The sequence below is a fragment of the Capra hircus genome, chromosome 23 (genome assembly GCF_001704415.2).
Source record: "Capra hircus breed San Clemente chromosome 23, ASM170441v1, whole genome shotgun sequence".
NCBI lineage: Eukaryota > Metazoa > Chordata > Mammalia > Artiodactyla > Bovidae > Capra > Capra hircus.
In genome coordinates this window covers 31,961,474-31,989,212 of record NC_030830.1, presented here as the reverse complement: position 1 = coordinate 31,989,212, position 27,739 = coordinate 31,961,474, and the positions used below count along the sequence as shown (strand labels likewise).

General features: G+C 57.5%; 1 protein-coding gene across 1 annotated transcript in view; it reads left to right on the top strand.

The window, feature by feature from the left end:
* TTBK1 (tau tubulin kinase 1) overlaps positions 1 to 27,739 on the top strand; it is a 41,563-nt gene that overhangs the window by 6,403 nt on the left and 7,421 nt on the right. Inside the window, exons 3-13 of the mRNA XM_018038940.1 lie at positions 1,975 to 2,122; positions 2,369 to 2,442; positions 2,640 to 2,780; positions 3,729 to 3,833; positions 4,251 to 4,316; positions 4,733 to 4,825; positions 4,911 to 5,036; positions 6,347 to 6,501; positions 7,594 to 7,825; positions 8,057 to 8,235; positions 10,838 to 11,399. Of these exons, the coding sequence (XP_017894429.1) occupies positions 1,975 to 2,122; positions 2,369 to 2,442; positions 2,640 to 2,780; positions 3,729 to 3,833; positions 4,251 to 4,316; positions 4,733 to 4,825; positions 4,911 to 5,036; positions 6,347 to 6,501; positions 7,594 to 7,825; positions 8,057 to 8,235; positions 10,838 to 11,399 (1,881 nt within the window). The remainder of the gene's footprint in view (positions 1 to 1,974; positions 2,123 to 2,368; positions 2,443 to 2,639; positions 2,781 to 3,728; positions 3,834 to 4,250; positions 4,317 to 4,732; positions 4,826 to 4,910; positions 5,037 to 6,346; positions 6,502 to 7,593; positions 7,826 to 8,056; positions 8,236 to 10,837; positions 11,400 to 27,739) is intronic.

Below are 27,739 nucleotides of genomic sequence, written 5' to 3'. Positions count from 1 at the left end.
CTTTTCTCCATATTGCCACAAAGAAAACCATAAAGGAATCTGGAAGATACTTGACTCTCCCCTGAGTTTAACGTCACCCAGAAGACCTGCCATGGGTTCGCTTGAGCCGGCCTCTGTTTCCTCCTGTTCAAAATTCTTCTAGAAGCCTGACCTTACCTTTTATCTCAAGCAGAGAGGGACCCTGGTGTCTCCCTTTTCTTCCTCCACCCTCTTTCTTGGGCGCAAGAACCCAACCAACCTTCCACTTGTCTTCTCAATCTTCCGGGCATCCTCCTCTCTCTTTCTAGAGTGTTTACCACTGTGACCCGCTGGGAACTCCCAGTCCTCAGCTCTGCCCTGCCCCCTTTCCTCTGCCGTTCCCATGTTTCAACCACCATTAAACATTTATTGGGCATGTGAGTGCTGAGTAAATGCTACAGGGGGAGGGTTCGGAGATGCGGGAGTCTCAGAGTCAGGAAGCCCAGCTGCGGCTGTTGTGTTACAAGCCGGTTACAAGCCAACAGGACAGGAGTAAGGGCTCAGAAAGAGAGCAGGCTATTCATGATGGATGGACTTCCTTGAGAGGTGAGAATGGAACTGTACAGCTTTCTTGCTTTCTTTCTTTTTTCCTAGTGAGGCATTTTATTTGCCTGGATGTGTTACAACCCTAGAAAAAGAATCTCAGGATTTTCCCTCCTGTGGTTTTTTTGTCTTGCTTCCTCACATTTCATGATGCCAGCTGGGGTTATCAGTACAATGAGACCACACTGATGGAGTGGGAACAGGTTATTCTGCCATTTTTCTAGATCTTTAGATTGCTCCTCAAATCTGGGGCTGGTCCCCCTACACTTGTCTAACCTACCTATGACGTTCACAACAATTTTGCCAGCTCTGTGAACACTGATGATTTCAAGCTCACCAATGTAACCATGCTTCACCATCACAGTTGGAAACTGGATGATGACTCTAGAGCATAGCCTGATAAGAACCTGGCATCTGCTTCTCTTTTTGTCATTGTTGATGCTCTTGAGAGCACCAGCCAGAACCTTCATGCACATCATTTTGGTGGCAAGGAAAGATGGCAGAAACGTGTGCATCTTTCTTAAACCAAACAAGTCCCCACTTAGAACTCAGCACCTTCTCCCCTGTTCCCCCATCTTTGCCAGCAGCATCCTCACTCTCCAAGAGCCCTGGGCCCCTGACTTGAAATGACTTTTAATCCTGCCCTCTAACTCAGCTTTGCTCATCTCCCCTGGCCAATTCTTCCTCTCTCACAGTTCTCCCCTCTGCCTTTTCTCACTCCCTGCCGTGGGATGCTGGAGGAGGGGAGCCCAGAGGGTCAGAGATCCACTGCAGTGCTCCCTGGGAACACACAGATTTTCTCCAAACTTCCATCCCCACCATGTTCCCTGGGAGAGGAGACTCACCCTGGTTTTGGGCATCTGCCCTCGGGCCTCAGGAATGACATGGGCAGAGAACACCCTTTGCTGAGTACCCGCCCCTCCAGACACTCTCCTCGAGATGCTCTCTGCCCCTGGTGTCATCTTTCAGGAGACTGCCAACCCCAGAAAGGGCTGGCCTCCCTGGGGGACCCACCTGAAACTGCGAGGTTCTGGAAATTAGTTTTGCTTCTGGATGGCGGCTGCTCAGTCTAGGTGGGGGATGGGGAGAGCATGGTATTTATGTCCTTTAAATGGCTCACAACAGCCCATTATCTCTTCAGAACCCTGCCTGGGTTTGTCTCCATTCTCTGTGGAGTCTCAGGTCTCATAACTTTCCCCCCTGCCCATGTGACGTGTGGCCCTGTGTGTGTGTGTTGGGGGGAGGAGTTGCTGAGCTGTCTGTCTCTGGCACTAGGAGAGGAGGGGGGAGCATTGGTGGGTGGGGGATCCTCTCTCCAAGGACACTGAAGGATGTGAGCCAGCAGTGGGTTGGGTGGAGAGCTACTCAGCCTGATCCCCGTGCCCCTTCTTCCCCTCTCCCCTGTCTCTGTAGCTCAAAAAGATCGGGGGCGGGGGCTTTGGTGAGATCTACGAGGCCATGGACCTGCTGACCAGGGAGAATGTGGCTCTCAAGGTGGAGTCGGCCCAGCAACCCAAGCAGGTCCTCAAGATGGAGGTGGCCGTGCTCAAAAAGCTGCAAGGTGTGGGTCCAGAGCAGGCGGGGAGGGGAGGAGTGATGGAGCCCAGGGCTGGTAGGTGATGGGTGAGGGGCTATGGGACCCGAGTCCAAGAACCACGATGGGCTTAAGGTGCAGGGGGAGGTGGGAGAAGTGGCCAGGGCCCAGGGCTGGGGGACCAGGAATCAAGAGCTCCTCAGGAGCCCACCTTAGGGCAGGAAGTAGGGAAGACGGAGTGGGAGTTGGGAGACCCCTGTCTGTGCCCCTCAGGGAAAGACCACGTGTGCAGGTTCATTGGCTGTGGCCGGAACGAGAAGTTCAACTACGTGGTGATGCAGCTCCAGGTGAGCCCCCACGGCCCAGCCTCCCTCTCTCTCCCCCAAGAGATCTGGTGGGGACGCCTGGGGTAGGATGGAGACTGTGGACTCCAGAGGAGTGGGGAGTGGGCACGAGCCTTAGCGGGGTGGCAAGGCTGGGCAGAGTGTCACGGTGGCGGTGGACTGCTGGATGGCAGCTGAGCAGGGCCCCACCCTCACCGCAGGGCCGGAACCTGGCTGACCTGCGCCGCAGTCAGCCGCGGGGCACCTTCACGCTGAGCACCACGCTGCGGCTGGGCAAGCAGATCCTGGAGTCCATCGAGGCCATCCACTCTGTGGGCTTCCTGCACCGCGACATCAAGCCGGTGAGGGTGCTCCCCTCCTCCGAAGACCCCCCGACCTTCTCCCCTTTCCTGGGCCCCCTGTTTCTTCTCCAGAGCAGGGGTTGGGGTTGGGGACAGCTTCTTCTGTGTGTCTCCTCCTCCTGCTCTGCATCTCCAGCACCGCCTCCTCGTCCCTGCTGCCTCCCAGGAGCACCTCTGCCCACCCTTGGCCATGCCCGTGGCATCCCCTCTCTTCTGTCCTCTTCCCTTTTCTCACCCCTGACCTGAATAGTCCTTGAACCTGGAAAAGTGAAGGGGTTGGGGAAAGATGGAGGGATTGAGGAAGAGGACCTAGGGGCTAGGGTTTGGGAAGAGATTCCAAGTAGCTAATGTTGTGACATCTTGGATCTTGGTGCTGGGGAAAAACCTCTCATTTAAAGTGGTGAGGGACTTGCCTGGTGGTCCAGTGGCTAAGACTCTCCACTCTCAGTTCAGGGGGCCCTGGTTTGATCCCTGGGCAGGGAACTAGATTCCACACGCTGCAACTAAGGCCCAAATAAATAAATAACAATTTTTTTAAAAAAAGTGAAAACAGGCCCAGAAAGCTTGGTTGAATGGCCCAAAGTCACACAGCAAGGACAATGCTGGCCGCCTGGTGCCACCAAGCAGGACGGCTGCACTGGGCCACATGGTCCTGCCGGGAGTTCTGGGGGTCCCGAGCCAGGCGGGCCTCGGCTGGGCCACCTCCTGCTGTGTGGTCTGGGAGAAGCCCCCAGCTGGCCCTCAGTTTCCTCCTCTCTAAAATGAGGATGGTCACACCTGCCCCTCAGACGAGGGTCCGTGACTTGCTGCACACGGTGATGTTTTACTCTCATGTGAGTGTGAGGAGGGGTGGAGGGGCCCTCACCAGAGCTGGTTCTGGTGTCTCCTGAGGTGGGCCAGGTGGGCTTGGAGCCCACAGGTGGCCTCACAGCTGCTGTCTTCCCCCAGTCAAACTTTGCCATGGGCAGGCTGCCCTCCACCTACCGAAAGTGCTACATGTTGGATTTCGGGCTGGCCCGGCAGTACACCAACACCACGGGGGACGTCCGGCCTGTGAGTACCGCCGCTCACCGGAATCCTGGCGTCCTCACCTCAGCCCCTGATCTGGGGGCCCTTCACCAGCCTTTCCTGAAGCTGCCTAGACAGGCCTGGCCTCAGTGTCGCTCAGCGCTGAATCCACACGCAGCCCATTCCCTCTCCCCCGTGCTTCCGCGCCCTGTGGTCTGTCTGCCCACTCCGGTCAAGGGCAGACGAGCAGGGGCATCAAGCAGGGACAGGAGGCAGGTTTAAAACTGGGCTTGTGGGTCAGGTTGCTCTTGACCCACGTGATCCGGAGCGGGGATGGGGTTGGGGCAGAGGGGGAGGCTGGCAGGGCTAGAGTAGGCTGAGGAGGCTTGGTGAGCAGGGTTGAGATGTGGCTATGATCAGGGACAGCGGGTGACATTCCTGGTGGTGTCCTCCCCTCTGCAGCCTCGGAATGTGGCCGGGTTTCGGGGGACTGTTCGCTATGCCTCGGTCAATGCCCACAAGAACCGGGTGAGTGGCTGGGCCGGGACTAGGGAAGGTAAGACAGTACAGGCACAGGTCAGGGGTGGGGTGTGCAGCTGTTGGGGTGGAGAGGAGCCCGAGGCAGGGGCTGGACACTGCCCCTCCAGAGACCCTGGAGGAGGGCTCCCCTGGTGTCTCCCCTTGACGTCACCTTCTTCCTTACTTGGGGGATCCCCTCCTCTCTGTCCCCACCACGAATCTCTGGAGGATGAGAAAACTCACACAGAACTTTTGACTGAGGGATCCTGTGTGTTGGTGGGTCAGGAGTGGAGCCATGGCTTCAGGGAGACCCTAGCTCTGCCCACAGGCACCCTGACTGGGGTCCCTCAGTGAAGGGTCAGCTCCCACTCCCAGAGAAGAACCTGAGAGCTGTGGGTGACCCCGCTCCGCACCCCCACCCCCAGGAGATGGGCCGCCACGATGACCTGTGGTCCCTTTTCTACATGCTGGTGGAGTTTGCAGTGGGTCAGCTGCCTTGGAGGAAGATCAAGGACAAGGTAAGGCCAGTACAGCTGGGCCTGGGGGTGGCGAGGACAGGGAGGGCAGCTGGGGCTCCATCTGCCGGTGCCCTCCTGTCTCCAGGAGCAGGTAGGGATGATCAAGGAGAAGTATGAGCACCGGATGCTGCTGAAGCACATGCCGTCCGAGTTCCACCTCTTCCTGGACCACATCGCCAGCCTCGACTACTTCACGAAGCCTGATTACCAGGTGGGAGCCTGCCGCCTGCTCCTGCACCCCCTTCTCTGTGGGTGGCCGTCTCCAGCACCATCTATCCTGCTGAGGCCCCACGCCCCTACCGGCTACGTCCCGAGCACCTCCCCTGCTCTTCCAACTGCACGAAAGAAACTGTTCTCTGCTCTTGTAAACAGCAGTCACAGTTCCGATTTATCAAGAGCTCACCCTGCTCTCAGCACTTTTCCTCACTTAATTCATTTAAGCTTTAAAACAAGCCTTTGGCGACATTGCGTGTTCATGTTATTATTCCAGCACTTAATCATTAATGAAACCAAGTGCTTTCGAGGACTTTACATCGAAACTCTGTAGGAGACCAAGTGGGATGATTGTCCCCATTTCACAGATGAGGAAACTGAGGCCTGGTTGCCTGGTGAGGAGCAGGGCAGGGCTCGGGCACACTTGCCTCCAAGTCCAGGGCTCTTTCCAAGGTGCCCTCACCACACTCCTATGGGACCTGCTGACCCTGATCAAAGAATGGGGGAAACAGTGTTCTGCCAGGACCTGCCGTGTGCCAGGCACGGCCACACCCCTCAGGAGCACGGATAGTGTCAGGCCCATAGTGGGCCCACAGTAAAGGGTCCCGCTAGCAGAGAGAACTGTCTGGAGAAAGAGCTAAGTCAGAGCGGGAACGTCTGGGGGACTGCCACCTCCTCAACCCAGAGACCCGGTTGTTGGCAGAGATCCCTTACTCGGGTAGTCGGGAGACCATGCCCCTTAGTCCTAACTGAGCCTCATGGGGTCCCCCAGACCACACAGCTTCCAGCACACCCTGTGCTGAGCCCTGTGGCTGGCTGCTAGAAATGTAGAGGCGGCAGGTAGGCCTGTGAACAGTTCAGACTGAGGCTGTGTGGGCGAGGGAATCAGGGAAGGCTTCAGATGGGAGAGAGCGGTGGGCTGGGCACTGCAGGCAGACAAAGCTTTCTGTGCAGAGGTATGACCCCAGGTGGTGGGTTTGGGAAACTGCTGTTGCTGCTGTGTCCACGGAGCCGGTGGCGATGGCAGAGGAGGCTGGGGACAGGAATGAGCGGGACGCATCTCCAAGGGCTCGCGTCCAGCCAGGGGGGAGCTGAAGTCCAGATGATAATTTGCATGCTGATTTGCATATCGTGTGCATGTTTTCATTTAAAATCAATGTGCCCTTCTCCTTCCAATGCCCCCTCTTGGCCCCTCCCTGTCCTGGAAGGCCTCTGTCTTCCCCTCTGCAACCCCAGCACCTGCCCCCCACCTCCTGGCTAGCCCCCGGGGTCACCGCTCTGTCCTCCCGCCACCCCCGCCCCCTGCAGTTGATCATGTCAGTGTTTGAGAACAGCATGAAGGAGCGGGGCATTGCCGAGAACGAGGCCTTTGACTGGGAGAAGGCGGGCAATGATGCCCTCCTGTCCACGAGCACCTCCACCCCACCCCAGCAGAACACCCGGCAGACGGCAGCCATGTTTGGGTGAGTCTCAGGAGGGGCGATGGCCCTGTGGGGGGCAGACGACCCCTGCCCCTAGGTGTCACCTGGGAAGCCAGCCCTCTCCTCCTCTTCCTACCGGGACACCACCTGGCTGTCTCTCCTGTTCTCGGTGCTCAGAAGCGGGGCTCTTGAATCCCAGGAAGTCCCACCACGTCTCCACCTTCAATCTGGGCCTGCAATGGACATCCTTATTTGGAGTTCTTGACCTTTCTGGGGAGCAGGGATCCCCGAGTGAAGTTCCCCTGGGGCCCACAGTTTGGTGATCACACATGGCCAGGTCTTGAGCCCCAGCTCTGAGCCCCTGTAGGGCTCAGAAAAGAAATTTAATAGCCCCTGACCTCAAAATGCTCTCAGTTGAGTTGAGGATGTTTGTAATCAATGAGTCGGCGAACTCAGATCCAAGTGAAAAGCACAGAGACTGAGTGGCCCAGGGAGGGGCCAGAGTGAGAAGGTCTCCCCCTGCCCCACCGTCCCAGGAGTGAGCCAGGGGACCTGCTGGGGAGACTCGACAGGACTGGCCGGCACACGTGGTGCCAGTTCTGTGACGACGTTGCTCGAGGAACTCCAAAGTGATTCTTTCTTTGGACCCATTTCCTAATCTCTAGGGCTTCCCAGGTGGTGCTAGTGGTAAAGAAACTCGCCTGCCCGCGGGTTTTATCCCTGGGTCGGGAAGATCCCCTGGAGAAGGAAATGGCTCCCCACTCCTGTATTCTTGCCTGGAGAATCCCATGGACAGAGGAGCCTGGTGGGCTACAGTCGTATGGAGTCAGACATGACTGACGCGACTTAGCAGGCATGTACGCCTAGTCTCGAGGAATCAGGCCAGCAAAATGCAGTAGGGAGCTGGCAGGGCCACGAAGCAGCGAATCTCCTAAATAAACAGGTGGTGCTGTAGCCCGCCTCCAAGCCTCTGCCCACCGGAGCCACCTGAGGGTACTATGGTCCCAGAGGGTGTACGAGCCAGAGATGGAGGTGGGCCTATGAACCGCCCAAGGGTGGTGGGTGGTCTCCAGGGCTAGAGGAGAGGGCAGCCCCCCACCAGCCTTGCCCACGGCCCTCTCCTGGCCTCCACAGGGTGGTCAACGTGACGCCAGTGCCCGGTGACCTGCTCCGGGAGAACACCGAGGACGTGTTGCAGGGAGAGCACCTGAGTGACCAGGAGAATGCACCCCCGATCCTGCCTGGTCGGCCCCCAGAGGGACTGGGTCCCAGCCCCCACCTTGTCCCCCACCCCGGGGGTCCCGAGGCTGAAGTCTGGGAGGAGACGGATGTCAACCGGAACAAACTCCGGATCAACATTGGAAAAGTAACTGCAGCCAGGGAGGGCGATGTGGGTGGCCTTCTCCCCCTGCCCTCTTGCTCCCCACTCGTGGCTCCCTCTCCCCAGCCACCTGCCTGCTCGCCCTGCCTCCTTGGCCTGGCGCCCTCCCAGGATCACTGGCACCCAGTGCTCGGACCTCCCACTCCCTCCTTTGCCCCAAAAAAACCACGGCCCCACAGCCGCCCCATCAGCTCATGGGACTCCCCTGTCCTGCAGACCCCCGCTGTGGTGGAGGAGGAGCAGAGCCGTGGTGTGGGGGTCCCCAGCTCCCCGGTGCGGGCTCCCCCAGACTCGCCGACAACCCCAGTCCGTTCTCTGCGCTACCGGAGGGTCAACAGCCCCGAGTCCGAGAGGCTGTCCACGGCGGATGGGCGGGTGGAGCTGCATGACAGGAGGTGAGTCTGGAGCCAGGGGTGTGGTCCGGGGCCCCTGGCACCCCCCATCAGCTTCCCACAGCTGGTCTGGAGGAAGGCTAATTTCCAGGCAGAGGTGGGAGACCCTGGAAGGGTTATGAGATTTATGCTTGGGACTGGGGACTTGGTTAGCAGTGACCAGCCCTGGAGAGGGGGTGGGGGTGTAGAGGGCCCAGCTTAGGCCACGAAGGGGTGTGGGGTCGGGGGCAGGCATAGGAGGAGGAGAGGGCTGAGATGGTAGGTGGGCGTGCTTCCAGAACGTTTTTCCCTAGGGACTAATTACAGAGGAGCAGCTGGGGAAGCTTCCTCCAGCTCCAGGGGAGGGGCCTGGAGAAGATTCAGCGGGTGTTGGGGGTGTTTGAGGAGGAGAGAGACCAAGCTTTGGGAATCAGGGCTTGGGAGTCTGAATGTCAGGGAGGGAGGAGGGACCTAGTTGATGTGAGGGAGTGTTGAGAGCCAAGGTGAGCCTTTAGGATGTGGGATGAGAGTGGCTGGTGGAGCTCGGTGGCCCAGGGACCAGGGGTGGATCCTCATCTGGTGGGTGAGACCACCTCAGGTGGAGAGACGACCCCACCTCCCTTGGTTTGGGGTGGGGCTTTACAGCGAGGCGGGGGCCTTCTCTACACCAGGAAAGGAGTCGCTGCCCGAGGCCCAGAATCCAGAGCCCCAAACTGGATTCTGCCTCAAACTGCACTCCACCTCCGGGACGGGCACAGCGCCCCTCTGGGGTGCTCGAGACAGGGCAGCCCTGTGCCAATCCCTCTGGTGACCCCAGGACAGGGGGACGCAGGCCCTGTCCAGAGGGAGCCGTCAGCTCTCACACACACGCTCATATCCACAGACACTCACACTCTCACAGGTTGAATCCCCGGATAGAAGACTGCATTTTCCTCCCAGTCGCCCAGAGGGTTCAGGAAACAGGGAGGAGTGAGGAAGGGCAGTTTGGAAGGGAGATGAGTGGAAGAGGGAGGTGGGAGATGCCCTGAGCAAAGACAGTCCTGGAGAGCACCTTGGTCTGACCCGGAGTGAACCCTTGTTTCAGGAGAGGAGAGGGTCAAGGGGAGATTTTCTGGAAGGGAAGGCCAGGATCTCAAGCAGGGCAGAGGGTTGGGGGGCTCTGGGGCACGAGGGAACAGGAGAGTGTATGAGGCAGATGGGATCAGGGTGTGCCCCGCCCTGCTTGCTTCAACCACCCGCAACCCCATCTTGAGCCTCTCTCTCCTTCATGTCCATCAAAACGAGCCATGCTCTTAAGTGACGTCAGCCATTTAAATGGGAGTATGAATGTAAGACCCGGTGACCTTCCTTTGTCTTTTTTTAAGTTTATGAACAAATCGATAAAAATGCTGTGCAGATTAGTGTTGGCAGGACTCACATAGGCCAGGGTGGAAGGATGCTGAGAAAGGCCGACGGGAGGCTTTGATCTGTACCACTCCCCTCACAGGCTCGATGCTGGGAGGAGGATGGCAGTCAGCCCCCTGCCCGCAGCCTGAGTGTGAGTGAGTTCTCTCCCGTTCTCAGCAGGGCACCCTGGAATGTGAGGGAGGACAGTTCTTCCTTGTGTAGCATTCCTGAGGAATATCCTCACCTTGGGGCCAGTAAACCCCAGTTGAGAACCGCAGCAAGCCACCTGAGATTCACAGCACAGGTTAAGATAACAACGAAAGAGATGTCCCCAGGTAGAATCAGTGTCCCAGAGGCAAAAGCCAGAGGGGACCCAGCCCCTGACTGGCAGAACTCATCACCTCCTGGGGCGGCAGACTCATAAACACACACGTGCTGTGACGTGAGGGGACACAGGCAGCCCTGGAAGGGCAAACTAGGCCCCCGCCAGGGCAAACTAGCCCCCCATCAATGCAGGAGGGAACAGCTCCCTATAGGAGGTGACACCGAGCTGGGGTGGACAGCCCAAGGTGGAAGGGCAGGCCGTGTGGGGAGAGTCGCATTTATAAAGGCACAGAGGTGTGAAAAATTTAGGAAAGAGCAGGTGACTTTGAGATGGGTCTGGCTAGGGGAAATGGGAAACAGGGCCTCTGCCTGGCTGCCAGGGGCCTTGAATGCCAGACTAAGGCATGCGGACTTTGTCCTGGGCTGGTGGGGGGGCAGTCACTGGAGTGTTTATTGGAGGTGGTGCAACCAGCCAGGTAGGCCTGAAGGGTGATGGTAGAAGAGGCCAGAAAACCATCAGCACACTCGAGGTCCAGGTGGATGTGTTTGTCTTGGGCACATCGGGCGCAAGCCTGGGTGGGGTGGAAGCCCTTGCTGGGCAAGCATCAAGTTATCTTTAGGAAGATCCAAATTTCTGGGAGGGCTCTGGAGGACAGTGTTCCTTGAGCCCAAGAATTTTACTTACTGCGTGTTTAGATTCCTGGAACATAGTAAACATTCAAAAATGTGTGTTGAATGAATGCATGAGCTCTTTGCAAGGACTGAGGTTGGAGGGTGGCAACCCAGGAGGTGGCTGAGCCTGGCCCGGGGTGGGAGAAGGGCAGAGTCAGGAGGTCCCAGTCATAGGGCTCCACCTTGGGGTCCTTGGGGATCCAGAGAGGCCGGGCACTGAGCCCCACGTTGGGTGGCTTTGCAGGTCACGGATGGATCTGCCTGGCTCACCCTCGCGCCAAGCCTGCTCCTCGCAGCCGGCCCAGATGCTGTCAGTGGACACAGGCCACGCCGACCGGCAGGCCAGCGGCCGCATGGACGTGTCAGCCTCTGTGGAACAGGAGGCCCTGAGCAACGCCTTCCGCTCGGTGCCACTGGCCGAGGAGGAGGACTTCGACAGCAAGGAGTGGGTCATCATCGACAAGGAGACGGAGCTGAAGGACTTCCCCCCGGGGGCTGAGCCTAGCACGTCGGGCACCACGGACGAGGAGCCCGAGGAGCTGCGGCCGCTGCCCGAGGAGGCCGATGAGCGGCGGCGGCCAGTGCCAGAGCCCGCAGTCCGGCCCCGGGGACGTGGCATGCACACACTGGCCGAGGAGGACCTGCGGCTGACGCCCGCCCAGCCCCCGCTACCCCAGCTGAGCCAGGCTGATGGCCGGTCAGAGACATCACAGCCCCCCACGCCTGGCAGCCCTTCCCACTCGCCGCTGCACTCCGGACCCCGCCCCCGACGGAGAGAGTCGGATCCCACGGGCCCGCAGAGACAGGTAAGGCTGGGCTCGCACCCCACTCCCCACCCCTAATGCCCACAGTCCTGGCGTGCAGCTGAGTGCTCCCGTATGCTCCCTGGGGGCTGCCGGCTAGCACACACTGGTTGCAGCCGTGATGAAGGGAGACAGGTTTAAGGGTCTGCAAGCATGACTGTGGGGGGCAGGGTTCTAAGTGGAGTGTCGCCTTCGGGGCAGCGTCAGCCAAGTGACAAAACAGGAGAAAGACCTCCCGGAGCGTGGGGACAGGGTGTGCAAAGGCCCAGAGGTGGCAGTCAGACACTGATCGGCTTGTTGCAGCAGACGAGGCTGCAAGCTGGGTCCCGGGGCCCCGTCTGGGAGGGCCTTGGCCTTGGGGCTGGATTCTGAAGGCTTGGTGAGCCACTGAGGACAGAGGAGCCTGGCAGGCTGCAGTTCATGGGGTTGCACAGAGTCGAACACCGTGGAAGCAACGTAGCACGGCACGGCATGGCAGGCTTTTAAGCAGGGGTGTGACAGGATGACACTGATACTTTTGAAGGGTTCCTCTGGCTGCTGTGTGGAAAATGGATCGAAGGGGCACAAACCTATCAGTAGGAAGGCCACAGGGCAGGCGCAAGGCCACAGGGCAGGTGCAAGGCCACAGGGCAGGCGCCAGCAGGAGAGCGCCCTGGTGGCGTGGAGCAGGGTGGGGACTCTGGATGTGGGGCAGAGTGGATGGAGCCTGGGGGTGTTGGGGAGAGGACCGAGGGAGTTGCTGCTGACACCGGCGTTCTGGGTGGGCAGTGGTACTGTCACTGAGTGGTTTCAAAGGGAGCATCAACTCAGATTTGGACACAATGACCTCATGGTACCTGGGGGATGTCCACTGTGGAGGAACTGGGGTTCAGGAAAGAGATCTCAGTGAGAGATATGGGTCTGGGGATCTCGTAGTCCGCAGGAGTGGGTGGCATCACTCAAGAGGACTATGTGGAGTGGGGAGAGCCCAGGGTGGAGGCAGAGCTGGGAAACATTCACACCTTGAAAAAGAGTGAGACGAAGGGGCGAGAATACCTGGGGAGAGGGCTCCTGGAGTTGCGAAGGAGCTTGCTGAAGTGGGGTGAGGGCAGCTGGGGGTGTGCTGTGGTCAGAGCGGGCTCTGTGCTGAGGGTGAGCTCTGAGAGCCAGGATGTCGGACAGTGATGGGGAGAGAAGGAGCCAGGGCAGGAGGGACCCTAAACTGGGCACAGGGGCCAGCATGTTGGGAGCCCTGGGAGGACCTGGTCAGGTTGCCCTGGTGCCTTCTCATGTGGGAGGCCTAAGGGACAGGACAGGATGGGCAGAGAGGGGCCTAGTGGTGGCTGCATCATAAATGCTGGGGTGAGGGGCCACAGCACGTCTCATGGTATTCTAGTTATTATTATTTTTTGCAAATACGGGGTGTCCGAACAGGCAGAAGGTCCCTGGCCTGCTCGGGTTTCTCTGTGTGGTTCAGAGACTGACCTCTGACCCAGGAAGTGGCTCCACCACTCACCCTGGGTGCTCACTGGGGTCCATGTCCCCTCAGAGGACTGGGGAGAGCCAAGGAAGTGATGCTGGAGGGCTCACAGCCCATGTGCGTTCCCCTCGACTGTCCCGTGTGGGGGCCTGCACGTGGAAGGCTCTGGGAGATGCCAGGTGCAGGGCCGGTTCCACTGAGTGCTCAGATCAGGAGGCCTGGGCAGGAGACCCCGGTGCCCTGGAGGAGGTGGCTCCAGACAGGACTGTCTTCAGGCCCCATCCCACTGTGTAGAAGAGACAGTCTCTAACCTGAGATCCTGAGACTGTATGTCCTGGCCTTGTCGTGGGCACTGGAAAACTGGAGGCTCAAAAACTGAGGACCGTGAGCCCCCACCCTGAGAGGTCCTAGCCAGCCTGAGTTGGAGGCTCAGCCAGGGCAGGGCTTGGGCAGCATAGCTATGTTGCTGACCCGGGCTCTGTTCCCATCAGAACCAGAACCAGGTAAGCAGGAGGTGGAGCAGGATCTGCCTGGGCTCCCTTGATCCTCTCTCATTCATTCATCGCCTCATCATTCCACACCTACTGCGCCTCTGTGTCAGAGACCAGAGGCATCAGAGATCAGGCACACAACAGGCTGGGCCCTCGGGAGGTGCAGAGTCTAGGAAGATGGCGGTGGTGTGTGTGGGGTGGAGAGAAAGCCCAGAATTAAAGTCAGGAGGCTGAGTTTAGGACCTGGGCCCTTCCAGTCTCTTCCTGGTGACTGTAGGCCAGTGGGGTCTCAGAGTTGTGCAGCTGAGCCATCTGGGAGGTTTTTCTCACCTTCAGATGCCCCCTTGGTCCTAGGAGTAAGCCTCACTTTAGGGAATTCCAGCCAAGGGGGTGAGATTTGGGGGAGCAGACACAGGCCTGCTGTACAGTCAGTCTTGGGCTCAGGTCCTGTTGGTGACAAGGATGGGCACTGCCCGTCTCAGCGAGCAATGGGGTCGTGCGGGTCTGAATGGGGTGTTAGGTTGTGCGGGCCTTGGTTTCCCCACAATGCACAGAAGCGAGCTTGGGCAGAGTTCTACAGCCACGTGTGTGCTTTTCTGGGTGTGTGGGTGTGTCCGTGTGTCCGCGCACACACATGTGGGCGCACTTTCAGAGTGTCTGTAGAGCATGCGGTGTGCGGAGAACCCCGGACGTCTACAGTGTCCCAGCTGGCGGGGTAGTCGCCACAGTGATGGTTCTAATGAGAATAAACAGCAGCACTGCTCCTGAGCTTCTGTATTCTTCCCACGTAGCCCTCACAGTGACACAGTGCAGAGGCCACCCCTGTTTACAGGGTGAGGAAACTGAGGCTCAGAGGAGCTAAATGTGTAGCCCAGGGTCACCAGCTGCTAAGGGGTAGAAGTGGGATTTGAATCCAGGCAGCTGGCTCCAGGGCTGTGCTCAGAGACACAGTCTGAGGGCTGTGTGTTTAAGAGGATCAAGGACTTCCCTGGCGGTGGTTAGACATGTTCACTGCCAAGGATGCAAGTTCGATCCCTGGTCAGGGAACTAAGATCCCACAAGCCGTGCAGTGCAGACAAAAACAACAACAACAAGGCTGAATCTGGGACTTCCCAGGTGGTCTAGTGGTTAAGACTCTGTGCTCCCACTTCAGGGGGCACAGGTTCTGTCTCTGGTTGGGGAACTAAGAACCCACAAGCCACGTGACAAAAAGAGAGAGAGAGAAAGAGAGAGAGGAACAAACAGTCCAGAGACAGCAGATGGTTGGTGCAGGGTCAAAAAGAGCCTTTGTGGTGTGTGCGTGTGTGTTTGTGTTGCGTGTGCACACGTGTGTGCCTGCTGGCTGAGCCATGGCAGCAGGTGTGCCTGTGGGCATGTCGGTGTGTGTGGTGGTATCTCTGTGTGTGTCTGGGTGTGAGCACGTGGGGCAGGACATGTTTTGTCCGGCATTTCAGTGCAGGAGGGTGAAGCCTAGCCCTTCCTTCGCCGAGGGCAGGGGAAGAGGGAGGAGTGGACTGGCATTTTTTTTCTTTCTTTTGGTCTGGAAAGAGTCTTGAGCCTGGGTGAGGTCTCCACACCTGACTGCACATGGAATCACAGTTTGTGGAACTCCCTGCCACATCCTATAACATAACTAGATTAAGTGGCTCAGGGCAGGCAGGAAGTCCCTGTAGGGACCCCACCCTACAACCTTTGTGCAAGGAAGCCCCTCCGAGTCCCAGCTCCATCTGCTCGGGGTCTGATGTATGAACTTCCTCCTAAAAGCAATCCTTAAAGATAGGAACACTTGTACATCTGTCACCTACCCGTGTGGGGAGTAAAGACAAGGATAACGTGGAATCAGGCAGTCTTCGAGCATCTGTCGTTCTTTGGCATGCGGACCATGACACTTGAATTTTTTTTTTTCTTACACACACCTTGATTTCTCCTCTCTGGAATTCACCGTGCAAATCAGAAGTGGCTGCGAAAGCTAGGCCAGAGGGGAGGGCAGTGGACAGAGTGTGGGATCTAGGGGAGGGATGTTTACCCTCCCTCACCAGTTGTCTCTGGCTGATAACCCAGCAGGTCAACATTTCCTGAGGGCATGGACATTTGTTTGGCAGCCCCTAGAGCATTTCCCTGCCACGTGTGCAAGGGGCTGGGGGACAAAGATGAATCAGGCTCACAGGCAAGGGGGTAGGGTGAGGATGCAAAGGTGGAGACGGTGTTTACACTCAAGGGGCCACAGAGACATAACGGTGGACTCTTGTCTGCTTGGAATGGAGCCAGCCTGCCAGGAAGCTGGGTTGGCTTCACAGGTGTGACACTTCAGCTGGGCGTGGAGGATAGGGAGGTGGCCACAAGTGGTGCCTGGCCTGAAAGGGCAGGACGTGTTGGAACTAAGTCCCTTTGGCAGCTGACCAAACTCTGCCTGAGGTGCTGAACTGGAGCCCCCCACATGTGCTTTGAGAAGGGTGTGAGCAGCGGTGGGTGCCGCTGGCCCTCGGTATCGCCACGTGGGCCGTGGACACCTAACCCTCCGTGCAGACAGGACTAGCTCAGAAGGATCCTAGACTTGGCCGCGAAGAAGCAGAAGGGGAAACCATGGCGAGTGTAGTGAGCATAAAGCGAGCCTACAGCATATTCTCTCCCCCTTTCCATGCCAGGCCCCTGGACCCCCTACTCAGTGGCCACAGGGGCGCCCTCCTCCTCAGCCCTTTAGCCGCTGGCCCAGCAAGTCCTCACTGCGCCACCTAAAGCTCTGTAAACTGGCCTCAGTCCCAGGAAGCGCTTGGGGTCAGGATGGGCAAGGTCGGATGACAGCAAGTCGTCGTTTCTGTCCCCACATGCCTGGGACACGGAGCCCATTTTCTCTTTTCCCTCTGAGGGCATGAAAGCATGAGGGCATGGGTGGCCAGGTGAGGCGGCCAAGCCCTGCCACGTCTCTCAGCTTTAGACAAGGAAAAGCTGCCTGGGAGAAATGACTTCAACTGGCTCCTCCACCCCCCAGTCCTCTAAACTCTTTCTTCATTCTTGAGAGTGATAAACAGCTCACATGGCACAGCATTTACACCATGGCCCGCACTACTGTAAGGGCTTTGCATATGATAACACCTAATCCTCATAAGAAGAGTCTTAGGAAACCGTAGTTACCCCCATTGTACAGATGAGAAAGCTGAGGCATGAAGTAAAGTAACTTGCTTGAGGTCACCCAGGTATTAAGTGGGGGAGTTGGAATTCAAACGTGTAGTCGGACTTAAGAGTCCTTCCCTTCTGCCACCTTGTCACTGAGACTCTGAGCATGCGGGCAGGGTTGTCATCACAGAGGGCACTTAGCTGGTGTTCTCTTGCCCTCATGAAGGGCGCAGAGTCCAGCTGGGGAGACAGATGGTGCACAGATGCCAATACAGTTTAGAGCGGTCTTTCTAGGGGGAGGGGGCAGGATTTCCCCAGCCCAGAGGGAACTCCAAGAGCTAAGCCAGGAAGGCTTCCTGAAGAAGGTGAGTGAGCAAGGTCTCCGGGAGGAGACCGTGGTGTGAGGAGGCGGCGGGGGAAGGGCGTTGGAGGCCGAGCCTAGGGGGTGAGGCAGAGCGGGAGGGTCCGCCCCTGCCCACCTGCCCGAGACCCAGCGCCGCAGGGGCTGTCAGCGGTGGGTGGTCCCCGAGACGGAGCTGTCGATCGAGTCTGTGCCTGACACCTCTTTCCCCTCCACTCTTTTGGTCTCTTTCAGTTGGAGGAGGACAGACTCTCGGGGCACTCCCTCCCGCGGTACAGCCCCCTGCGACGACTGGCGTCCTCCGTGTTCTCCTCCTCCACGCTGGAGACCGAGCATTACCCTCACCCTGGCGGCGGCGGCTCCTCCGGTTCCCTCATTCAGCGCAGCCGCTCGGCGGAGAGCAGCCCTGTGCGGGCGCCCCACCGGCGCCACGCGCCCCTGGCCGCCGGCAACCACAGACTCGTGCCCTCGGTGCTCCGCATCTCGCGGTCACAGCTGCAGCAGGTGTGGGCCCGTTTCACCCACAAGACCTAGGCTGGGCCCCCCCCCTCCTGGAGGGGGCAGGTGGGGGGGGTGGGGAGCAGGCAGAGACCGTGGTTCCTTCCCAGGAGGCAATAATCACACACTCACACACCCCGACCCTCCCTGTCATGCAATACAGCCCCTATAACGTTGGCCCAAGGTACTGTAACCCCCCACCCCTCGCCCCTTCCATCGACTCCCTCTGCTTGGTGCCAGCCAAATGGTGCAGGGAGGGGTGGGGCTGTTGGTGCAGTTTCTGGGACAGGACAGGGGCCCTGGGCTGGAGCCACCAGTGGGTCCAGAGTCCAGTGGAAACCAAGGTGTCAGGGAGAGGCGTGCTGGGTCAGAGTCAGTCTGGGAGGGCGCGTATTCTGTTTAATCTGTGATCTCTTGGCATGGCTGGGCATGGTCCACCCTTGGGGAGGGGGTGCCAGGAGATGGCCCCTTTTGGTGTGCTGTGTCTCTGTCTCCCTGGGCAGGGCAAAGTGTGTGGCCCTGTGTATGAGATAGGGGCCTGGCCAGCCAGCTTTGGGGTTTGGTGGGAAAGTGCCTCTATACTCAGTGACGTGGGAGGAAGTGGCCCTGTGACCCAGTGAGCCCTTCCCAGGCCACAGTCACGGAGGACAGTGCCCTGCCTTCCTGCATCTCAACCCAGGAGTCCTGGAGCTCAGCCCACTGTAGGCTGCCCCTCCCCCAGGGCATATGTTGCCTGGCCCAGCTCCTTAGGAGCTGGGGAGGGACGCACAGGGAGGGGTCTGGGTTCTGCCCCTCAAAGCGAGCTGGGGCCTCGGGTGATGGACCCTGCCTAGTAGCAGTGGCAGAGAGGGTGGTTGTTAAGGATGAGGTGAGACCCGTGAGCTCAGGACAAGTTCCAGACAGCAGCAGTCCCACCACTGCCCCTCTTAGAGGGTGACCCCTTCCAGTGGGTGCTCAGCCAAGCTTTTTGGTCCCCAGGGGCGTTGGTAAAGACAGAACACCTGGTAGGCTGATCAGAGGGGGATCGGGAGACGGGAGGGGGATCAGGATGCCAGATTGCTCTTTCTGCCTGTTTTCAGCACCCAACCTGTCACTGCAGGGACCCCAAGGTCCTCTGTCTTCATTCCTGCTCATGTCATCCAGTACCTCTGTTCCCCTGGGGAATGAGGCAGTGGTGAAGATGGCTCCAGGAAGGGCAGGGCCAGTACAGGAAGGGGAGAGGAGGAGGCCTGAAGGCCCGCAAAGTGTTTATTGCAGCAAGGTCGTCTCTGTGTGTGTGCCTGTATGCTGGTACACTTACGAGCATGAGTGTGGTTTTGTATGGGAATGTCTGCATGTGGCAGGGTTGCCATGGATAGATGCTCAGGCTGTGCCCTGCACAATTCTATGGAGTGCCAGTTACATAGCCCCTGATGTGAATGGCACCCACTGAAGTTGCCCAGTGCTGCAGTTCTGTGTGGGTGGGTGTGTATGAGTGTGAGTGTGTGTGTCTCTTAGGGGTCAGAAAGATGATTGTGTAATGCTTGGTAGTTTCCTATGTACCTACTATCATCCCAGCTCCTCTTTCTCCCTCCTTCTTCACTTGATGTCTGCTTCCCTCCCAACTTATCTCCCTTCATCTCCTGTCTCTGGTTCCAACTAGGGGTGCCACAGTCAGTGAACAGTGCCCTGAGCCAAACTGTTCTCATAGGTGGTTCACCCATGTGAGCCAAGCCCAACCCACCTCACTCCTTTCTCCAAAAGTATAGCTTAAGGGTAGCTGGGCCACGAGCACCTTCCCCGTTTGGGAATGCAAGCCAAAGTGGGACCCACCTCCATCCTGACTGCTCATTTTTGAACCTCCCCAGGTCCAAGACTCTGTTGCCCTCTGGGCTGTTTTGGGTGGCTCTGCACCCTGTGATGGCAGAAGGCAGAGGAGGGGTCAGGGTAGACCCTGGAAGAAAAGAGAGAAAAATCAAAGCACAAAGTTGGGAGGTGGGATGGCCAGTAGCCCCACTCCCCGCCTTCTGGCACTGCCCACCTCCCTCCCCGCTCTCCTCTGGGCAGGCAGGCGGGTGGCAAGTGGCAGGGGCTGAAATGAAAGGGAGTCTGTCCACCAGCCACTCCACAATCAGCAGCAGTGGGGGCAGGGCCCCCGCTGTCTGGGATGAGATGAAACCAAGCCCTCTGTTATCCGGCATTTCCTTTCAGAGGGTTCTACTACCTGACCCTGAGCACAGCTCCCATACCATGACCAGAGCCCTGAGGTACTCTAAGATCCCAAAGTGCCTTGTGACCTATCAAAGATGACGGCACTAGCTTCAGCCTCAATTTAGCATCAGACACGTATTGGGGCTTCCCTGGTGGCTCAGCTGGTAAAGAATCTGCCTGCAATGCAGGAGGCCTGGGTTCCATCCCTGGGTTGGGAAGATCCCCTGGCGAAGGGAAAGGCTACCCACTCCAGTATTCTGGCTTGGAGAATTCCATGGACAGTCCATGGGGTCACAAAGAGTCGGACACAGCTGAGCAACTTTCACTTTCACTTCTTCAGTGTTTCCAAAGGTTTTGGAGGTGGGGAATCCTGTTTAGCATTCCCAAAGTAGCTGAGTTTTTCAAACACACACACCCCAGAAATGACTATTGTGGGAAAGAGTGTGTCCTTTAAAAATCATGACTCAAAACCATTTTGTCCTTTGCGGGACATCTTTTTATATGCCCTCCGTAGTGGAGGAGAAACTGTCTTATAAGCCATAAAGCTCTGAGCTAACCAGAAGTGGTCTTAAGACCAGGAAGTGGTCTTGGTATTATTACCTTTTGAGGGTAGCTCTGACTTTTAGAACATCTAAGGCTATTTGAAGCCACGTGTGCTGAAGCAAGTTCATGTGAAGCGCAGCAGATCCCTGTGTGGTTTGGAGTCCAGTTGCCTGTCTCTGGGTCCTGGGCTGGGTAGGGAAGTTGTGAGCCCAGAGTGTTGTCAAGCTTTTTTCTTTTAGGGTTTCCTAAGGAAGATGCCAGAGTGTTTCAAGAAAAGATACCCTGCCTGGGGCAAACGTATAGCCTCCCCAAGGTCAGCTTTGAAAAGGAGCAGCACTCTTTATTGTATTGGAAGAGGCTATTTTTGTACTTAAAAGTTACACCCTGCATGTAGTGGTGGCTTCCAATTAATTTATTTTATTTAACAGTTACTGGCACACAGAGCTTATCATGTGCCAGGCAGTGATCTAAGCACTTTACAAAAATAACTCATTTAATCCTCATAATAGCCTAGGAAGAAGATCCCAGTATTATCTGCATTAAATGGATTAATCAGAATATATAATTTACAAAAGCATATTAAAAACCCCCGCCAATGCCGAATAACTGAGGACTTGTTTGATAGGAGTTTTACAGTGTTTCAGTCTGTGTATTGGTCTGTTTATTATTTACTGTCCTTACTGGTTGGCCCTTCCTTGCTCTATTGAGGAAGAAGGAAGTTATCTATGAATCAGACTCTCCTTCCTTCTCCATCCCACCTGGGCATGGGATGGAGTTGGGGGTGGATGGGTGGTCACTCCAGAGTTCTGGGGTTGGTTAAAATGGCTGGACTCTGTCTCTCCAGAGACCCCCAACCTCTCAGTCCCATATGGCCCCAAGCATGCCCATAGCAGCTCTGGGGATTAGGTGGGTGGAGTAAGAGTTCCAGTGAGAAAGCAGGTGCTCAAAACCATGTCCTCAGTGGTATCGGTTGGGGTCCCTGGGGTCAGGCTCACAGGCAGGGCAGATACTGGCACCCATACCACTGACCGTGGAGATTTGAGATGCGTGTCACCAACTCATCTCAACTCATGTCAATAGGAGCCGAGCAGTGTCAGGAAGCGGGCACTTGTGGGGACTGTGGTAAACAAAGGGACCCCCACCATCCTCAGCTCAACCAACTGTTGCCAGTATCTTCCACCTTTAACGTGAAATCTTGCTATTTTTAAATATTGGCATCTAATTTTTTTAAAAAACAACTTTTTAAAGAAAAATCACTGTGTGAGCTAAACAAAATTGGTTTACAAGCAGAGACCCTGAACTCAGTTTGCAACCTCTCTGAGCAAACTCTCTGAGCCTGAGGATCCCCCTACTCCCATCTATCCAAAGCTGTAAGCACTCAAATGGGGACAGTGTTCTTCCCCAGGAACACAAACTGGGTGGGCTTCTTAAGAACAGGCAGCTCATGACCAGTGGGGATGTGTGGTGTGTGCTGTGTGTACATGTCAGTGAACTCATGGTGTGTGTGCCTAAGTGTGTGTGTGGGCCAATGGGTTTGTTCATGTTAAGTGGGGTCCTCCTCAAAGGACCAGTATTTTTTCTCTGTAAGACAGGATCCTAGGTCAGTGAAAAATGCACTAGTAAATTCTCAGTAATGAATAGACACCCCCACCCACTTAAGGCAGCTTGGGTCACAGCAATAACCAGTCAACACTCACCACAACCTCTAGCATCCCAATCCCAGCCATCTCCTTTGCAATTCCAGCTGTGGAGAAAAAAGGAATGGCCCTGCCCAGCATAAGGAGGAATGGTGGAATCTCTGAGCCATGCTGGTACATTAACCCTTGCTCTCCCAGCCAGGAGGGGCAGGTCCCTTCAATCCCAGGAAAACCTGTGTTCCTCTTTGTGGGGAGTGCCAGGACCCTCCTTTGCTATTTCTCCTCTGCCCTGTTTAGGTCCCCTTTTCTGGGGAGGGGTGGTGCTGTCTGCCCAGGCAGTGGTTGGGAGGCCTGGGCCACTGGGTGAGCAGAGGAGCCGTGGCAGTGTGTCTATACTGGGTGATCAGAGGGGAGGACCCTGCGTAGGGAGGCTCTGGGGGTCACTAGCTATGGAAGCATAGAGAACGCGATATCCCCTGCTGTCCTCGGGTTGATTTGGTACCTGAGGATGGAGGCATAGACCTCTAAGGAAAGCCTGAACACCACCCTACCCCACCCCCAAATTCCACTGGATTCCACCCCATAGGGCAGGAATCAGCCCACCCCCATGGGCAGTCCTTGGTAACAAGGAGCGTGGCAGATCACTCTCCTTAAGTTGGGGGGCACGTCCCCAAAGTTTGCATTATTCCTATTAGGGACAGAGGTGCCCCCAGGACTGGTGGGGTCAGCCTCTGAAAATTTTAAAGCATCCTTCTCCCTAAGGGAGAGGCTCCTAGACTGAGGACCACAACCCTCAAACATCCCCAATGGTTTCCCACACCACCCAGTGGGCTTCCCAGTTTAGGGAGCCCCTGGGCCTGAACTGCGACCCCAGCCCTCAAGTGAAGAGTTGAGAAGCCGTGGGGAGGAGGGGCAGTGAAGCCCAAAGGACTATGGAAACCTTCCGAGACCTCTGCTTCCACTTGGTTCCGCCGTGCGTCCCACCACCTACCCTCCCTTTTACCCGCACAGGCTGTGGGGGTGCGGGGTCTGGGGTTCACCTTGCCACGACTAACAGGCTCTCTCTCTCTCTGCTACACACACACACACACACACACACACACACACAGACACACACACACACACCCGTAGCTGCGCGCACACTTCATGCACTCTCCAGACAGCAGACTAGCGGCCCGGCCCAGGAGAGCACGAGGATCGTGTTTCCGGGCCCCTCTGGCAGGTTTATCACTATACTGGGACCCCCATCCCCTACATTCCCTTCTGTTCCCCCCGCCCCCCGCGGCCGTTGCACCACGAATGTACGTTCCAGTCTTTTTAACTAGCTGCTAAGCGGCGTGACCAGGCGACCGCCCGGCCTCCGAGCCCCCCAGCTCGAGCCACGCCGGTCACGTTGCCAGAGTAATCCTCCCGGGCGCCCCCGGGCGTCAGCCTCTGCTCCCCGCCCCGCCGAGCTGCCTGCTGCTAAAGTCCTCCCCGGGTTCTCGCCCCCCAGCCGCCCGCCGCCTCCCGCCCCGCCCCGCGCTAAGGTTGAGTTGGCTCCCCTCCGCCGGCTCTGGGCCGCCGGGTCCCCGGCCCGGGGTGGGGCGGGGCGGGTGTGAAGGCTTGCCCCTCCGTGCTCCAGGGCAGGGTGCTGACTAGGGCTGGGAGAGGGAGCTGGCCAATGCCTGGCTTCAAGAGCCTGGGTCGCCCACACCGGATTCCTGTTACCTCACCGCCTACAGGGCTGCGCCCTCCCGTCCCTGCCCCAAATAAATTGGCCTTGCAATTGGATGCCAAAGAGCCCAGAGTTGAGGGGGAGCCAAGCTGTGAGCCTAGGTCTCTCAGAGCCACCCAACACCCCCCTTTTGGCCCCAGCCCCAGCCTCTGTGTCTCCTGCCCCACCCAACTTACACCACAGAGGGCCCTGGGGGTCCCCAAACACGCCCCCACCTCCAGCTCTTCTCTCTCCCCATCCCCGCAAATAAAACTCAGGGACCAACATCTGCTTCCTTTGCACTTGCTCCGTCGACTCCTTCCCCACCCCCACCCCCACCCCCAGCCACTTTGAGGGGCTTCGGTGGAAGAGGAGAGAGGTTCCGGGCCCTTGTGGCTATCAGTATTGAATGAGGAGAGGGCTGGCCCCTGCCCCGCTGGGAGGTTTGACTGGTGGGATGGGGGAAGCTCGGCCCGAGGGCCCAGCGCAGCCTTTTCCCTCCAGGGGCCACCTTCCAGCGTTGGGAGGCAGGGATGGGAAGGGGGTTGGCGAGAGGGTCCTCCTGGAGGTCCCGAATCCAGCCTGTTTATTCCTGGGCCTCCCCATCCCATCATAACTCCCCGCCCCCCATTTTGTACTGCAATAATACTGTATTATAAGCTTGCACTATTTCCCGACCCTGGCCAGCCATAAGCATGCACGAAAAACTTCGAAACCACACACACGCGAAGATGGGACGCTTTTTTTTTTTCTTTCTCTCTCCGGGGTGTGTCCTCAGTGTACAGAGTGGCGTCAGGGCCCCCACCCCCACCCCAGGGCCCAGGTAGAAGCGCATGCACTGAGCCCCTGCCCCTAGACTGCGAGTACTGTACAAATCCAACACTTGAAACCGAAACGCACACGAGCGGCGCCGCCGGCGTTGGGGGGAGGGGGTAGGACACGGACTCTGCACCCCGCGCACGCGGCCACACAGGGCGGGGGTGGGGGGCGCCCCGCCGTCAGGCGTCGCTGTGCAAGGGATCTTGTGCCTTTTAAAGTCCCTGTATGTTGATGCAGACAATCCGGAGAGCTTGTGTACTACCAAATTCTGATTAAAGACGCCTTCCAGGAACCTGCGCCTCGCCTGCTTTCTTTCCTCCTCCTCGTTTCTAACCCACCCACCCACCCCGCAGTTCTGGGGTCGCAGGACTGCGCAGAGGCCAGGGGCTAGTCTTTTGCTGACTCAGAGATGGGGTGGTGGATGGGGGTGGCAAATTTCAGATCAATGGATCCAGCCCCACTCCTACCTTAGCCAGCAGCTAAGACAGGTCAAAGTAGGGAGAGTGAGGGAACCCTAGAAAGTTTCAACCTAGTTGGACTTGAGCAACACTTACTGCTGCGGCTGGCTAGCGGTCTCCTTTCATCCCGAGGAGGGCTTTGGGGGTGGACTCTGGTCTCTGGCCTGACTGGAAATGGCCAGCTTGCTGGAGGGGGGTTGGGGAGATGAAAGGTGGTAATCAGTTCTCAGTGGATCAGACAATTATGGCCAAGTGCATGGTGGGGGTGGGAAGCCAGAATAGCAGAGAACCCTGTGAGGAGACCTCAGGGAGCCTTCCCCTGCTCCCTGTCCCCTGCCCTGATGGGGGATCTGAAGGAGCCCCGGCATGGGGGAGAATGGTCTGTTGAGGGGAATCAGTGAGAGACTGGATTGTGCAGAACCCAGGGAACTCAGGGGTAGAATGCCTGTTGAGGGAGAACTAGGTCAAGGAGAGGGTGGGACCAGAGAAGAGTGTGGCAGAGACTGTAGAGATTGCAGAGAGAGGGGTTAAAGGGGAGGGGGCTCACTGTCTCACTGTCCCCCACCCCACCCCCACAGGCCTGCAGCCATAGCACCCAAAGAGGAAGATACTAATATGTTTCCCCTTGGGGCCTAAAGCAGGTGTGGGGGCGAGAAAGGGCAAGCTACAGCTGCAGCTGCGGTTTTGACCCCCCAGGGTATTGAGAGGTCCTTGCCCTGGGGCAGCTGGGGCAGGCACTGAGATCTGGGGTCAAGTGTATGACGATCTGTAGAGACTTAGGGTAGCAGCTGTCTTCCCAGGTCATCTTACCCCTTTCACCCAGATGACTGCCATGGGCCAGGGTGCCAGATGTGGGTGGCACCCCTGGATGGAGGGTGAAGAGCAGAGGGAGGGCTCTTGGCCTGGCAGATGTGGTTTGAGTGTAGAGACCAGACAGATGGGGCAAAGACTGGGAAAGGCAGAGTCCAGCAGAGAAGGTACCATGCTGACCTCTCATCTCTGTCAGTCTAGGCAGTTTTGGCAATGGGAGTGGGGGTTCCTGTGGCCGGGGCTGGGAGGTATGTGCTGGGCAGCTGCTCTGGGGCTGGGGGGGCACTGCTGTGAGAGTCACAAAGCCCTCCTCACTGGGCAGTGAGGATGGGGTGGGGGTGTCAGAGCTCATAGTCCTCTTGTCCCCGGGCAGCCCGCCTTGTTTGACCTTGGGACTGTGGACTGATGAGTCTGGGCTTTGGCCTGGGTCCAGGTCAGAGACTTGCTCAATGGGTGCTGTGTGCGGATGAGGGGTGTGGGGAGTAACCTGTCTCCAGTGTCAATAGCAGGGGAGTCAAGGCTGAAGAGAGCCTGGTTTTGCTGGCGGCAGGGTCAGTTTGGAGTCTGGTCCGTCTGCCTCTGTTCACTTTTCCGGCTGACTGGAGTAAACATGGACTTGGGCTGAGCTCTGAAGCTGACAAGGCCACATGCCTCTGCTTGGGGGCTCAGCGGATGCAGGGGGAGGGCTGAGGCTTTCATTCTCTCTGAGTGTCTCAGCCCCAAAGGCCTGCCTCCCCTCCTCCCACACCCTCAGTGCATCTGCCTTTGGCCAAACTCCATCCGAGTCACCAGGGAGCTGTGAAACAGATTTCTGGGCCTTATCTCTGACCTAGCAGAATCTGCGGAGTAGGACTTGGGGCTCCGTATTTTTAAAAAGCATCCTCAAATACCGCTGTGCCAAGCAGGCTGGAGAACCACAGAAAGCAAATTGAAGTCATACCGTGTCCCTACCCTGAGAAGGGAGCAGGAAGGTGTGAGCTGCCCCGGACGCTGGCTTTCCCTCGCTGACACCCAGCACTGTCTCTTCCCTCTGAGGTAGAACAGGGGAGTGTTGCTGCTGTCCCCTCCCGTGGTGTCCTCAGGCCTGGAGGGCCAAGCGCACAGGGCTGTCCAGGGATCGCCGGCTGATTGAACAGGCACAGGATCACCTGGGTGAACGGGTGAATACTCACTGGACTTGGGCATCCAGGAGAGGCCAGAAAGGGTGAGGGAGGGCTTCCTGCTCTCTGAGGAGGAGGAGGGGTGCCTCCAGGCCTGGTGCTCCCCAAATTGGAGCCAGATGGAAAGGGGCTTTGAAACATAAAACCAAGCATGCCCAGGCCAGGGTGACCCTTAGGGTAAATCTGTGTCTTCTCTGAGGTTCATGGCTCTGCTGAAGGGCAGAAGGTCCTGAGTTTCGCCACCTGGGACGGTGAGAAGCCAAGGAGGCAGTGGAAAGAATTCTGAGTTCTGGGCTGGCCTGACTGGTGTGCCTTTGTTACTCAGGCCTATTGATGCCTCTCTCCAGGCCTCAGTTTCCTAGTCTGATATTGTCAGTGATGCCTGATTTCCAGTGGGGATCCCTCATCCCTCCCATGTAATGGAAGGGGAGGGCTTTGAGATGGAAAGGGAGAGGATTCCACCTATGAGCATCTAACGTGGGCACTGTGAGCAGAGGATCCATTCTTTGGATGAGGCTTTTCCAGAGAGATCCAAGAACTGGCCAGATGGCAGGGGCAAAGATCATTCTAACAGGGATGCCCAGAGAGTCAGAGATGGGCAGGAAAATAGGCTGAGATTCTGCTGAGAAAGAGTGGCTTGGTGGGGTTGAAGGATACCCCTGCTGAGTAGGATGTATCTGGTACTGGGTGGGTGGGTTTTGAGCCAGACAGGAGAAACACATAATCAGAACACACTCCGGAGTGTGCTGGGGTCCTGTCTGGTGTCTGACACTATCTTGTCTTGCATGAGGAAGGTTATGGCAGTTAAGGAGGGGAGAAGTCACAGCCTTGAGCGAATCTTGGCCTTGCAGATTCCTTCTCCTCCAACTGCCTATGGGCTGAGCACAGAGACCTCAGCTGGAGAGCCTATTCTTTCCCTGCCTCCATAGGTATGGCAACCAGGAGTTTCTGGGATTGAGGAGGGAGGTAATGATCTTCAAACTAGGGTAAGCCAGAGCAGCGGGTAGGAGGCGAGGGTGGGATGGGGTTGGGAGGGAGCTAACATTTATCAATTCACTGCTATAAGCCAGACCCACTGCTTATATGACCTTGTTTCTGGTCACAGCC